Genomic DNA, 13025 nt, shown 5'->3' on the forward strand with positions numbered 1-13025 from the left:
CTTCCTCCTCTTCCCACATCCCCGAGCACGTACAAAGAGGCTTTGGAAACTGCTAGCCCGGCTTTTCCTGCAGATGCTGAACGTTTATTCTCTGCTTCTCCTAGTCTCTGACGTTCCGCTCTTCACTAGTGTCGATCTTTAGGCCTTGGTTCGAGGGCACGAGGCATTGGGATTCGGGGTAGTGGTGACCAGACCAGAGGACTGGGCAGTGGAGGGAGGGACAGGTGTGTGTTCTCTGCGGTCTTCTCTGAGGAAAGCTATTTCCCATCCTCATTTCCCGAGAGAACAGACACGTGCTGGCTAGCGGTAACCGCGGACTTGGTGTGAGGAATACCGGATCTTGTGTTTATGGCCCCTCCCTCTTCACCAGGCCCCTTTCTGATGGCGGCCGGGTCGTCTTATCATTACGTAACAGTTACTGTCAAACCTCCTTAGCCCAGACCCCATTCATTGTTACGATCAGTTCAAAAAGACTAGAAACAAAATTTATTGTTAACAAAATAAGCAGATGACAGGGAATTGATTAGTCTTGTGAGACTGCAGGAAGATTTTAGCAGGCAAGAATACACTCTGACATTGTGATGTGTTTTAACTGCCTGAAAATTCAGGCGACTTCCAATGAGCAGACACATTCATCGTTCATTTATCAAGCAGATACTTATCGAGCACCTTCTGTGTGGCAGGCACTGTTCTTGGTACAGTAGGAGTAGCCAGCAGTGAGGAGAACATCACAGAGCACCCCACCTTCATTAGGAGTGGGGGTAAGCACGACAAAACACAGGAGCCACTGGTGGAGAAGGATAGAGCGAGGCTAGGGGTTGCTGGGGAGACGAGGGGAGCCGTTTCTATTTTAAATGGAGCGCTGGGCAAAAGCAGCAGATGGCATTTGGGCAGAGATGCTGTGAGGAAAACAGGAAGTCGCTGAACAAGGTGCGACTGAGCAGAGGCGGCCATGGGGTTGGAAGGAGATGTTAACAGTGATGGTGCCTGGTCTGCAGAATGTGGTGATTTTTATTTTCTTCTTTATTTTTATTTATTTTTTTAATTTCCTAATTCTTCCAATATTAACATTTATAATATAACACCAATAACTATATTTTAGTACTTCTCAGTCTTATGGAATATTTTACTGAAAGCAGTTTAGAAATAATCTCCTATACCTTATTGTTTTGTCGATGAACTTTTTTTTTTTCAGATTAAATTATAATAGGAATACTAAAAAGTAGAAAGTGATTTGACAACTTATAAATGGAGGAGAACCGAGGAAAAAGCCATCTGAGTCTTAATCATAAGATGAGGTCTCACACACCCCCTTTCCAAATAAAATGTAAAAAATTTTGAAAAAATGTTTTAAATTCCTGTTCACATTACTCAGTATTTTCTTTTTTTGTGGATTTTCTGTAGAACTGCATAGCTGTATATTCTGCTTTATTCTCATTAGAAGTGTTTTTCTATTTTTGTATATTCTCCATAGATTTTTTTAATGACTAAAAAATATTCCGATTGTAGTGAAATATACTTAATCTTTTTCTATTGCATATTTACTGCATGACCTCTTTTCACTAGGAGATAATCTGTGTTAGCGCCTAGCAGTGTGTCTACACAGGAAACTCAAAACAAATGTTGGGTTTGAATAGACAATGCCGAGCCCTGAGCAGCTCGCCCTCAGTCTCAGGGGAAAGGCAGCAGGAGAAACGAATTCTGAGGAGCAAGATTTCTTGGTCAGAGGAGCACGCAGGTGTTTTCCTGGCTCTTGAAATGCATTTCGTGTATTGCTTTCCAAAGTGACTACCAGTTTGGAAGATGCGTTGCTTTTGCAAATCTCTGAGGCACAGTAGAAGGGGCTGCACGCAGTCGCATCTCTTAAAATGTTATTTCTTCTTTCTTGCAAATAGCAAAGCCATCCCAAGAATCCGAACGACAAGCACCGTAGCAAAAAGTGCAAAGACCCCAAACCAAGGGTCAAGAAGCTGAAGTACCACCAGTACATTCCTCCAGACCAGAAAGGCGAGAAGAGCGAGCCGCCCCTGGACTCCAACTACGCCCGCCTGCTGCAGCAGCAGCAGCTGTTCCTGCAGCTGCAGATCCTGAGCCAGCAGCAGCAGCACTACAACTACCAGACCATCCTGCCAGCGCCGCTCAAGTACGCGCGGGGGCGGGGCTGGCCCGGCGGGGGACTCGCCCTGGGTTTTAATGAAGAACCGTTAGTTACTGACGGTGGATGTTGTGATTTATCTGTGCTCAGTGATTATTTTCATTTTATTGTCATCAACACAGTGACAGTAGCCTGCGTGCCAGTCCAGCTTTTGTCCTCCAGAATAAGTTCTGAACTTTTCAGATTAGAAGTGACTTTTCACAGTTATTCATCCAGGAATGATTTGCCTGTTGTTTGCTCGAATAGTATTCAGTGCTATGAGGAAAGCATAAGAAGTGTAAGGCCTGATGTACACAGTTTAAAAGCAAGACGTGAGCACGAAGGCTGGAGTGGCCCAGGAAAGCTCTATGAGAACGGCGGGGAAGGGCCCCTCCAAGCGGGGGTGGGGGGTGGGGGGTGGTGGAGGTGAGTCCAGGTACAGAGGAAGCGGAAGCAGTGCCTGCTTAGCGGATGGTGAGAAAAAAATGGCCTGGTAAATAATGAATGCGATTAATTTTTTAAGAAAAGTGAAAGAACTGAGTAGAGCCACTGTCTGGGGGAACGGGCAGGGGGCGGACCCTCACCTTGATGTGGCGGGGGTTTCAGAGGCTGCAGTGACATAGAATCAACTCAAAGAACAGTCTGACCCCAGTACCGAGGACGAGTCTGCCAGCAGGAGAACTGGTGAGAAGCTCTGCAGTGAAGTGGGTACGAGAAGGCACAAGGGCGCTGATGGGGGCCCGGGGGGCACAGGCGCTCCTAGGGACAGTCGGTAAACGGGCCTGGTGACCAACAGCTGTTGGGAAGGAACATGTTTGCAGAGTTTGAGCCCGACTGGAAGGGACAGAGGGAGTGAGTGCTGACAGATTCTGAGACTGGATTCATAGCAAGACATCCGTAGCTTATTTTGATGATGAGGGAGAGAGACACATCTTCAGTATGCTTTTTCTGGGAAACAGACAAAAATGCAAAGCTCTTGTCCTTCATTTTGTTCACTTTTCAGGAGAAAGGGATATTTACATTCAATTTGAGAAACTCTAGGAAAAGATCAGATCTCATTACAAGGAAGAATTATTCCCTGTGATCAAGCCACCCAGTTTCGGATCACAGGACCTATGGGACCTCTGCTCTGTGCCGTCCACGTGGGTAACGCACCCCTCCATGCGGGGCCCTTGTTTCCCAGTAGGAAACAAGGCCCAGTAAAACCTTCCCTGTGAGAAACATCTCCTCGTGTGCTTGTGATCATCATTCACTTTTATTCCAAGAACCAAATATCTCAAGGAAAATTAGGCCGATTGGTCATTCAGACCTTACTGGGAAGCACTTAAAACATCAGGGCACAAAGATGAAGGAAGAATTTTTTGTAGCATGTTCTTATTTCAAGAGTGGGCCAGCCTGAGATTGCTATTGACATTGGAGAAGGACCAGGGGAGACCAAAGAGAACTGGAAGAGCATCAGAGCAAAGGGCCGCTGCCTCACAGCTCCATCCAGGGCCCAGGGGGCGTCCCCGCGGCCACGCCCGCCCTTGGCATCTGCGACGACAGTAACAGTGGCTCACGTCTGCGTACTCTTTACGGAGCAGCGTGCTGAGCACTCCGTGTCATCCTCGTCCTCATCTCACAGTAACTCTGGGAGGACTGATGTTACTGGCCCCCTTCCCTGGTGAAGAACTATCAAACTGGACCCATCCACAGATTTTTTGTGCTCTCCATCTACAAAATAGTCTCTTCCGTAATGAAAGAAACTGGCTGTGTGGAGCCAGCTGAGATTCAGGGTTTCTGAACTCCTAACTGTTCTACGTCTCTCCATTAAGGCTTCAGAGCCCCCTCCTCAGACAGTCCCCCCACCAACGTAACCAAGGCACCCGCCCAGGGAAAACATCACACAAAAGATCCAGGAATGAAGAGGAGGAAAGATCACTTGTTTTTTAGTATAATTTCACCAAAGACTGCACATCAGTTCTGTTAAATTTCCAGGTCCTAAAAGTGGAGATGTTATTTTCTGACACAGTTTATTTTTACCGATTTCCATTACCAGAAACCCAGTGTGAACGTCCCACGGTGCCCTAGCCATGGGGGCCCCCTCGCCGTCACGCCCTCTGGAGCCCTGGTGGGGAGAGCCTGGGGCCACTCCATCTTGCTCACCTTTGGCCTTCTCACCTACACAGCGGTCACATGTCAGCCACCGCCCCCCCTCCCCCCGCTTTTCTCTTGATTGGCAGGGGGGAATAGATCAACTGTCTTTGGTTTTAAAGGCTGTCTTAAACACTGTACTGTTCGTTAATCATAGGAACACACGGTACTGCTCAATCACAACCAAAAAGACAGCGTGAGTAACTAACTGAAATCATGCCTTCTCAAGGAGATGCTCTCACAGGGGAGCAAAGGCTGCTTGGGGGAAATATTATACCTTTTATTTATTGAAGCACAGACTTACCTACAACACATAGATAAGCAATATATCTCTGGTATTAAAATTTCATAGGAAGAGTTTTGAGGAAAAAATTGTCTAAAAAAGGCTCATAGTTGGGACAATAATGAATATAAGGTTGAGAAACTGATCTAAATGTTTTCAAAATTCAAAAATAAGATTTAAAAGTTGAATTTTTAGAAAGGAAAATGATACAGAAAATATTTGTCACTTCATCCAAAGTTCAAGAAACTTCATTCCAAATACTTCAAGTATTTATCCTCAACAAAATTCAATGCCGGTTTAAAAAGACCCAAATGTGAAGAGCTGGCTGTTGACAAGGCCAGAACTGGCTTCAAACTCAGGCTCCGTAGAACTCTGCGAAGGCTCGTCAGCGCAGACCCCGTCTCAGGGTGGGGCCCGAAGCCAGCGTGGCCTCAGTCCCGCGGCGCGCGTGACGGGGACGTCAGGCCGCTGTGGGCGTCGTGTTGCCTTCTGTAGGAGGTGTCCACCAGCACAAGGAGATGCCGTTTTTGCAGGAGCGTCTCAGCCAGCCGTAGTTGGGGGACCAGGTTTGACGTGGGAAGGGGTCAGGGAGAGCGATGCAGAAGAACCTAAGTTTAGGACTTGACGACCGGGTCGCCGACATTTTTGTTAATAAACTTTTTTAAACGAGGTATAACTTACGGACAGAGAAGCCCATGCTGATGCCTAAGCAAGCAACGCCCTCTGACCGCCACCCGGATCAAGAAGTAGGGCGTCATCAGCCCCCCTGGGAGGCCCCGTTACGCCCTCTGTCAGCGGCGTCCTGACTTCTGCCCTGCATGTTGCTTTGCCTGCTGCTGAACGTTATACAGATGCCGCCCTGCAGCACACACACGTGCCTGGCGTCCTTTGCTCAGCATCGGGTTGTGTGTGAGACACATCATTAGTGCTGCAGATGGCAGCCAGTAAAGTTTGTGTTTCTGTCTAGTCTGTAATTGGTCCACCCATCGTGCTCAGCAGACAGCTGAGTTGCTTTCCGTTGCGGCTGTAAAGGAGAAAGCCGTAATGCATATTCTAGCCTGCGTCTTCTGGCTGACAAGCGTATGTCTTTGTCAGGTGTCGGGTCAGAGGGTGAGCATGGGCTTTTGTTTAGTAGGTACCATGAAACAGCTCTGCCAGGTGGCTGTGCCACTTCACACTTCTGCCGGCGGTGTCAGGGCTCAGGCTCTCGCAGCACTCAGTGCCGTCAGTCTTGCTCATCACAGCAGCGATTCTTCTGGGTACGCGGTGCTATTTCGTTGTGTCTTCATCATTTTCCTTACACCTGTTAAGGTTCAGCACTTGTTCGTGTATTTATTGACCATTTGGATGTACTTTCTTGTGATATGCTCCTTCAGGATTTTCCCATTTTTCCATTGGTTTTCCTGTATTTCTTATTGATTTGAAAGGCTTCATTGTATATTATAGATATAAGGCCTCTGTCAGAAAAGAGTATTACAAATATTTTTCCTGTGGCTTGGAGGTATCCCTTTTAGTTAGTGCTTTTTGTGTCCTGTTTAAGAAATCTTTGCCTGTCCAAAGGCCACGAAGATAGTATCTTAAGTTTTCTTCTGAAAACTTTGTTTTTAAAATTCACATGTAGGTCTCCAAGATGATGCGAGGTAGGTGTAGCGGTCAGTTTTCTCTGTGTGCAGTCCAGCCCGGCCCGGCGCCGTTTAACTAATGGGAGAACCACCCCTTCACCCCTACAGTGCGTCCCCTCGGTGATACCTCGAGGGCCCACGTACGGGGTAGGGGGGGGGCTCTCCCGTTTGTCTGCTCTGTCCTTGCACGACACCACCCCGTCTTAATGACCGGCTTCATCACAAGCGTTGCCGTTGGCTGGGATGACTCTCCCAGCCTTGCTTTCCTTCTCAGGGATGCCCTGGCCGTTCCTGATTTGTCGCATTTCCATGTAAAGCTTAGTCACCTTCTCAATGTCTGCCGAGCAAGCAAGCACGCAGAACCTGCAGCGGTTTTTACTGGGATCTAATTCGATTGACATCTTTGCCCTATTGAGTCTTCCAATCCATGGTATTTTCCTCTTCATAAGTTAACCATTAGATTTTTAGCAGAAGCAACATCAAATCCAGAAATTATTTTATTGTAAATTCTAACTTTCTTTTTCTTTTCAAGGCCACTCAATGACAAAAATAACAACAGTGGGAATTCCGCTTTGAACAATACCACACCTAATACTCCACGACAGAATACATCTACTCCTGTGAGAAAGCCAGGACCTCTGCCTTCTAGCTTGGATGACTTAAAGGTGATAATTCCAAGTAGAGTTTATTCAGCCTTAAGGACCTCAGAAATGTAAATGACTTGCCAGGTTTGTCTCACAGATGTAGGTGGTTACCAATATGATAACAGATCTGGAGGTACTTTCCTTTTATGCCTATCGTCTCTTTTCAAATGCCCCGTAATAACTCCATTAGTATACTGAGCACGCACCCTGGGCTGGCCCACGCCAGTTCTGACTCCAGAGGCAGATTTTTTCTCCCCTGCTCATTGCCATGTTTGGGAGAAGCAGGAAACTGAAACAGTTAAGAACATGACCTTCAAGGCCAGCCTGTCTGGGTTTCTTCCCCAGCTCTGCCTTCCGTTACCTGAGGCAGTGATCCAGCCTCTTTCTGCCTCCATCTCCTCATCTGTAAAACAGGAATAATTCGTACACCTCATGTGAAAGATTAATGGAGAGAATAAAGTACTTCCCGCAGTGTCTGGCACATAGTAATTACTCAATAAATGTAGCTGTCGTCATCATTTCCGGTAGTAAATCTGTTCTTTGACATAACAGGAATTACCCTCTAAAAACCCTTGTTTTGTTATCACTGGCCTTTCATGGTCTCAGGGTCTGTAGTTGTGTGTGTTCGTGTGTTAAACTGTTCCACTTGCAGATATGCAATAATATGGAAGTCGTTGGCAGATATAGGCACCTTTTCTCTGTCACAAGTGTCCTGTTGACTGGTCAGAAAGTTAAAATACCAGAAAAAAGAGCTGATTTGTTTGTACTTCTAGGTGTCAGAACTGAAGACAGAACTGAAGTTAAGGGGTCTTCCGGTGTCAGGCACCAAACCGAACCTTATCGAACGCCTGAAACCCTACCAGGAAATGAACAGCAGCGGGGTTGCTGCCGACGGCATCGTGGCGGTGTCAGCATCCGCCATCGTCACCAGCAACCCAGAAGTCACCGTGGCGTTGCCGGTTACCACACTGCATAACTCTGTGACTAGCTCAGCCCCCACTTTCAAGGCAGAATTGCCATCTGCTGGGACCAGCAACGTCGCCCATGCTGACAACGTTACTTCGCCTCTGCCGATCTCACCGTCGCCGTCCGAACAGTCCAGTCTCAGTACCGAGGACACAAACATGGCAGACACTTTCACCGAGATTATGACCATGATGTCTCCTTCACAGTTCTTGTGCTCCTCTCCTTTGCGAGTGACGAGTAATGAAGACAGCCTAAGCCCCACCAGCAGCACGCTGTCCAGTCTGGAACTGGATGCAGCTGAGAAGGATCGAAAGCTTCAGGAGAAAGAGAAGCAGATCGAAGAGCTGAAGAGGAAACTGGAACAAGAGCAGAAGCTCGTGGAGGTTCTCAAAATGCAGCTCGAGGCTGAGAAGCGAGGGCAGCAGCCGCCGCGGCCGCGGGAGCCCCAGCCCAGTGCCCCGGCTGACCCCGTCACTGAGGCAGAGCAGAAGCTTGGCGTGGCTGGCGCCGTCAAGGACGAGGGCACGCTGGCCGACTGCTCCGGCTCCAGGCAGCCCGGCCCGGGGGCCGGCCCCTCTGTGGGCCAGGCCGTCTCGACGGGTGGCCAGAGCCTGGTTGCCAAGAAGGCCGTAGTGATCAAGCAGGAGGTGCCCGTGGCCTCGGTCGAGCCGCAGGGCGGCGTCCCGCAGTTCTACGTGAGCTCCCAGGGACAGCCACCGGCCGCCGTTGTCGCTCAGCCGCAGGCTCTGCTGACCACACAGACGGCTCAGCTGCTGCTCCCAGTGTCTATCCAGGGTTCCAGCGTCGCCTCGGTGCAGCTCCCAGTGGGCGGCCTCAAGCTCCAGGTGCGGAGCCTGTTGCTAGCCGCTCTGCCTCGTGGGCGGGCGTGGAATGGGAGCGGCTGGGGAGGGAAGCCTGCGCTCCAGGAACGCGGCCCCTCGGGCTTCTCAGTGGCAGAGCTGTGCGTGTGCATGCGGTGGGGGAGCGGGGGTTCAAACGTGTGAATAGCACTGTTTTTGTATAGTAAAAGTGAAGGGTGCTTTTTTGATTGGCTACCTTTTTACTTTTAATTGACGCCATATCACACGTGGACCTATTTAAATATGACATCGTCGTAATGATAATAGCTACTGGTACCCAAGTACTTTTTATGCACAATGCACAGCATCAGGCACTTTAAGTGGCTTCATTTAACCCCTCCTTCCCCCTAACGGGGCTGGTGACAAAGCCCACTTCCAGGTGAGGAGACGGTCTAGGGACACAGCTGGCCTCCGACCCAGGGCTCTGCCTCCCGCGTGCAGCTGTGACAGGCCCATTGGTGTGCAGGTGTCTAGCAGGGGAGGGCGAGGGCGCTGCTGGCGGAGAGGCTGCTGGCAGCATCTCCTTTTAGGCCCACGTGACCTTCAGTTTTTATTTAAGGTGGTTCTGATAGGTGTTAACTCAGTGGGGGGCCGCAGTGAGCAGAAACCCGTGGAGCAGCACTGCTCAGCCCTGACTGCCCGGAGGTCAGGGCATGACCCAGAGGCCCGGTTCATCTTTAGTGTCTCAAATGGAAAGTCTGCTCTGTAATATTTCTAAACTCTTTTCTGTCCGAATCTTCCACTAGACGACGTTCTAGGAATAAGCTATGTTTTGTTCTGGGCATGTGCGTGCCTGACCCACGCCCGGCCGCCCGTGAGTGCGCAGACTGCCGAGCGAAGGCTAAGCCTCCCAAATGTCCTCGCTGACGTTGTCATAACCTACCGTGTAAATCTGCTACAGGGTTTTTATTTCAGTTTGTTTTCACAAAATTTTCAAATGAAAATGTTAGCTTCTTGAGGAACAAACAGTAAAAGCGGACAACTGGTCTGGTGTTTAACTCTGGTTTTGAATTGTTAAGGCTTAAATTTAGGTGCCAATGAATTTATTTATTTATTTTTGCCTCCTAGACTCCAGCACAAGCAGGAATCCAGACGCAGCCACAGATAGCAGCAGCGGCCTTGTCCTCGGGCGTGGCCCAGACCGTTCCTCAGAAGCAAGGCCCTTTCGTGCCGCAGGTGCTTGGTCAGCCACAGGTCAGAAAGGTCGGTAACTGCTAGCGAGGGACGGACTGCTGCCAGCGTGTCCTCCCCTCTGCTTGGCCACCAGGCCCCATCCTCGTCTGTGATCTGTACCCCGTCACGGCAGCCTCAGGTCAGATGCCATTTGGCTGCAGAGCATCCAGTCGTTTGGGAAAGAGGAGGAGGTCTTTATTACTGAAAGATAGCTCGTCTTAACAGTTAAACCCCTTTTCCAAGTAAAGTTTTCAAAAGTATCTTTTTAATCCTTATCTATAGAATTCCTAGGTTTTAAAATGGCTTTTCAAATGCATAATTTTGTGGGAAAAAAAATAATAGTGCAGTTTCCTGGGAAAAACTCTTTGAAGATGAAAAAGATACTTTCTGAAGTGTTCATCTGGAGTGAGGACCTTTGTGTATTTTTAGAGTTTGCCACCTCGTGGAAGGAGAGCCAGACGGCCAGGTCTGGTGACCTTCTGGGTCCCCGCTTCCTTCCTGGCGGGCCTGATGCACCGTTCACTCTCTTTCTCTGGGTTTCAGTTTCATCTTTACAATGATGGTGTATGTCTACGGCTCAGTGTCCTCTACACAGGTTCCCACCCAAAAGCTGAGATGTACAGTTGCCTCAAAAGTTACCCAGTTTCCCATTTATCCAGCAGGTGGAGCTGTGTGCACATCTCTGTACCAGAAAAATAAGGCCTCAGAAATAGGCCTTACATTTTAAACCTTGAGAATCGTTAGTCCCAGAGTTTTAGCTCCAACATAAAAGAACCCAGATGATCGAGTGTGCCTGACTGTGTGCCCAGGGTGTCGGCCGTCTGCGGCAACACGAGGAACACACAAAAACGACCTCTCCAATCAGCAGTCACATCAACACACATCCTGAGATGCAGGGAGCAAGGAGTTCTCGTTGCAGATTACTTAGTTTGGGCTCAAAATAACATTTCAGTGCAGTGATAAGCTTAGCGAATGTTTAAATGTTAGGACAGTTTTCTTTGTTTTAGGAAGCTGAGAGAAAAATACATAGGCGGGATAAATAAAGGCTTATTTACTAAGTCTCAAAATGTTAGAACTAGGAATCATTACTTGTAGTTTACAAGAAGAATTTTTTTTTATGAAACATAAGGAAATTCAGCTTTTCAGAGAGGAGTAAAGTTACAGGACTCCTTGCCCAGACCTGCACTGTTCAGAGAGATAAACACATACACAGACACATATGTACTTTCATGCTTAAAAAATACTTATGTATATTTATAAAAATAGAGGGGTAAGTTTTTTCTTTCAGGATGCTAGTGCCATAAAGTATACTAAACATTTTCATAAACCAGTGCTGTGAAGTAGTTGCAATATCAACAGTATGGCCGTACATCTGTAAAAGGCCCTAAAACCTTTGGCTTTTAATGGTGGCTAAACCAAACACCCTGTAGTTCCATAGGAAGAAATTCTCACCTCTGCCTGACAGCAGAAGACAGCTTCTCAGAAAAGGGCAGAGTTTAAATGAGGCCTTGCAAGGATTTCAGAAGTTTTCACGAAACTGGACAGTTGAGTGTGGCCACAGCAGGTATAGCCTTTTGGGTAGGATGAAAAAGGGGCCAAGTAGTCAGAAGGTTTACACACCAGCCACAGATTAGATTTTGCCCCAAAGACGGAGGAGCCAGTGAGTGGGAGGGCTCCGTCAGGTGTGTATGTTGACTGTCGACAGGCAGGGCTCCAGGGACAGACACCAGGGACCTGGATTAGGACAGAGAACAGGGTGATTCAAGAGGCATTTCAGAGTGTAAGCACCGAGAAGACAGCTAGCCTGACGGCTCCATTTACTAAAGTTAAAAAAATGAAGGCAAAACCAGAGATTACTTTCCCTCGGTGGCTGGGGCAGAGGGAAGGCAGGGGAAAGTATTTTGGAATATACTAAACTTGAGATGTCTCCAATTTGTTTGTAAATGTTATAAATCTGGCTTCGGTACTTGGAAGCAGGGCTGGAGGAGAGCGGTGGGCTGGGGGGTTGTTAGGATTTCGTGAACATGGAAGCCAGGAGCGTGGCCCAGGTCACTCGAGTGAGGAATCTAGGAGACTCCGCTGTCTTTCACCAGGAAAGTTATACTCCATCCACACCGCCACCAAGGACAGGCCTCTGAGTAAAGGGGCCACTGACGCTTGGAAATCAGGGTGGCAGCCCATGGGCTGTGGGTCTCATCCAGCCCCGCCCGTTTTTGTAGGTGAAGTTCTCCTGGGCCCCATTTACTGACGTGTTGTCCAGTGGCGCCTGCAGTAGCGAGCTGTCGCCACAGAGACCGCAGGGCCTGCAGACCGCAAAGATATACTCTGTAGCCTTTTGCAGAAAATGTTTGCCGACCCATTTTAGAACATGGTTTTATTAGGAAAAGTGAAGGAAACTGATAGGCAAATGCTCATGCATTACAGGTTTTCGCCAACCCGGCACCCAGTGCAGCTCTTCCGTACCAGAGACCGCCCGCCCCAGCCGTCCAGCGGACCTTCATTAACAAGACGCCAGGCGGTGTTCCCCAGCCCCGAAGTGCGCCCCTCCCATCCCTGCAGAACGGACCGAGCCCCCCCAGCAAGGTAATCCCCGGTGAGCGGGCAGATGTTCCAAAGCCCAGAGCTTTAGGCTTGGAGTGACCAAGGAGGACCGGGATTCCTGGGGGAAGGAGATGGAAACAGCGATGGCCGTGGTTAAGGGGCAGCTTAGCTGGCGGCCCTTCCCCACGCAGTGGGCCCCTGTGCTGTCACGCACAGATGTGGGCCGTAGGCCTCCCAGCGTGGGACGTCCCCGATTTGGCGGCCGTGGCCGGGTAGGAGAGAACAGTGGAGCGGAGCCCAGCGGGGCGAGGAAGCTGACTGTGCTCCTCTGTGTGCCACAGCCTAGTTCGCCCCCCGCGCCCCAGCAGTTTGTCATCCAGCACTCTCTGTTTGGGAGCCCCGTCCCCAAGACGAAAGACCCTCCCCGCTACGAAGAGGCCATCAAGCAGACGCGAAGCGCCCAGCCCTCCTGCCCAGAGGTAAGCGAGGCTGGTGCCTCTGTCTCCTGTGTTGAGTAGAATCCCTTTTCTAAGAGGGACCTGCCTCAACAGAAAAACTTCGTGGCCAGGAGCCTCGTTTGCATAAAATCAAAATACCCTTTTACTGCGAAGACTCCAGACTTTCAAACAGATTTCAGCCACTCTGTAACCTGCAATTAGAAATTCCAGG

The 13025-nt window shown here is 49.1% G+C and overlaps 1 protein-coding gene across 2 annotated transcripts in view; it reads left to right on the forward strand.

Moving 5' to 3' along the window:
* The window catches only part of LOC120620409 (myocardin-related transcription factor B-like), a 66688-nt gene that overhangs the window by 38652 nt on the left and 15011 nt on the right, over window positions 1-13025 (forward strand). For both annotated transcript variants that reach the window (XM_039885382.1, XM_039885383.1), the window contains 6 exons: window positions 1896-2143; window positions 6705-6837; window positions 7590-8627; window positions 9711-9845; window positions 12240-12398; window positions 12698-12835. In XM_039885382.1, coding sequence (XP_039741316.1) covers window positions 1896-2143; window positions 6705-6837; window positions 7590-8627; window positions 9711-9845; window positions 12240-12398; window positions 12698-12835 — 1851 coding nt within the window. The remainder of the gene's footprint in view (window positions 1-1895; window positions 2144-6704; window positions 6838-7589; window positions 8628-9710; window positions 9846-12239; window positions 12399-12697; window positions 12836-13025) is intronic.

Source organism: Pteropus medius, unplaced genomic scaffold (assembly GCF_902729225.1).
Source record: "Pteropus medius unplaced genomic scaffold, Ma_sr-lr_union100, whole genome shotgun sequence".
NCBI classification, from domain to species: domain Eukaryota; kingdom Metazoa; phylum Chordata; class Mammalia; order Chiroptera; family Pteropodidae; genus Pteropus; species Pteropus medius.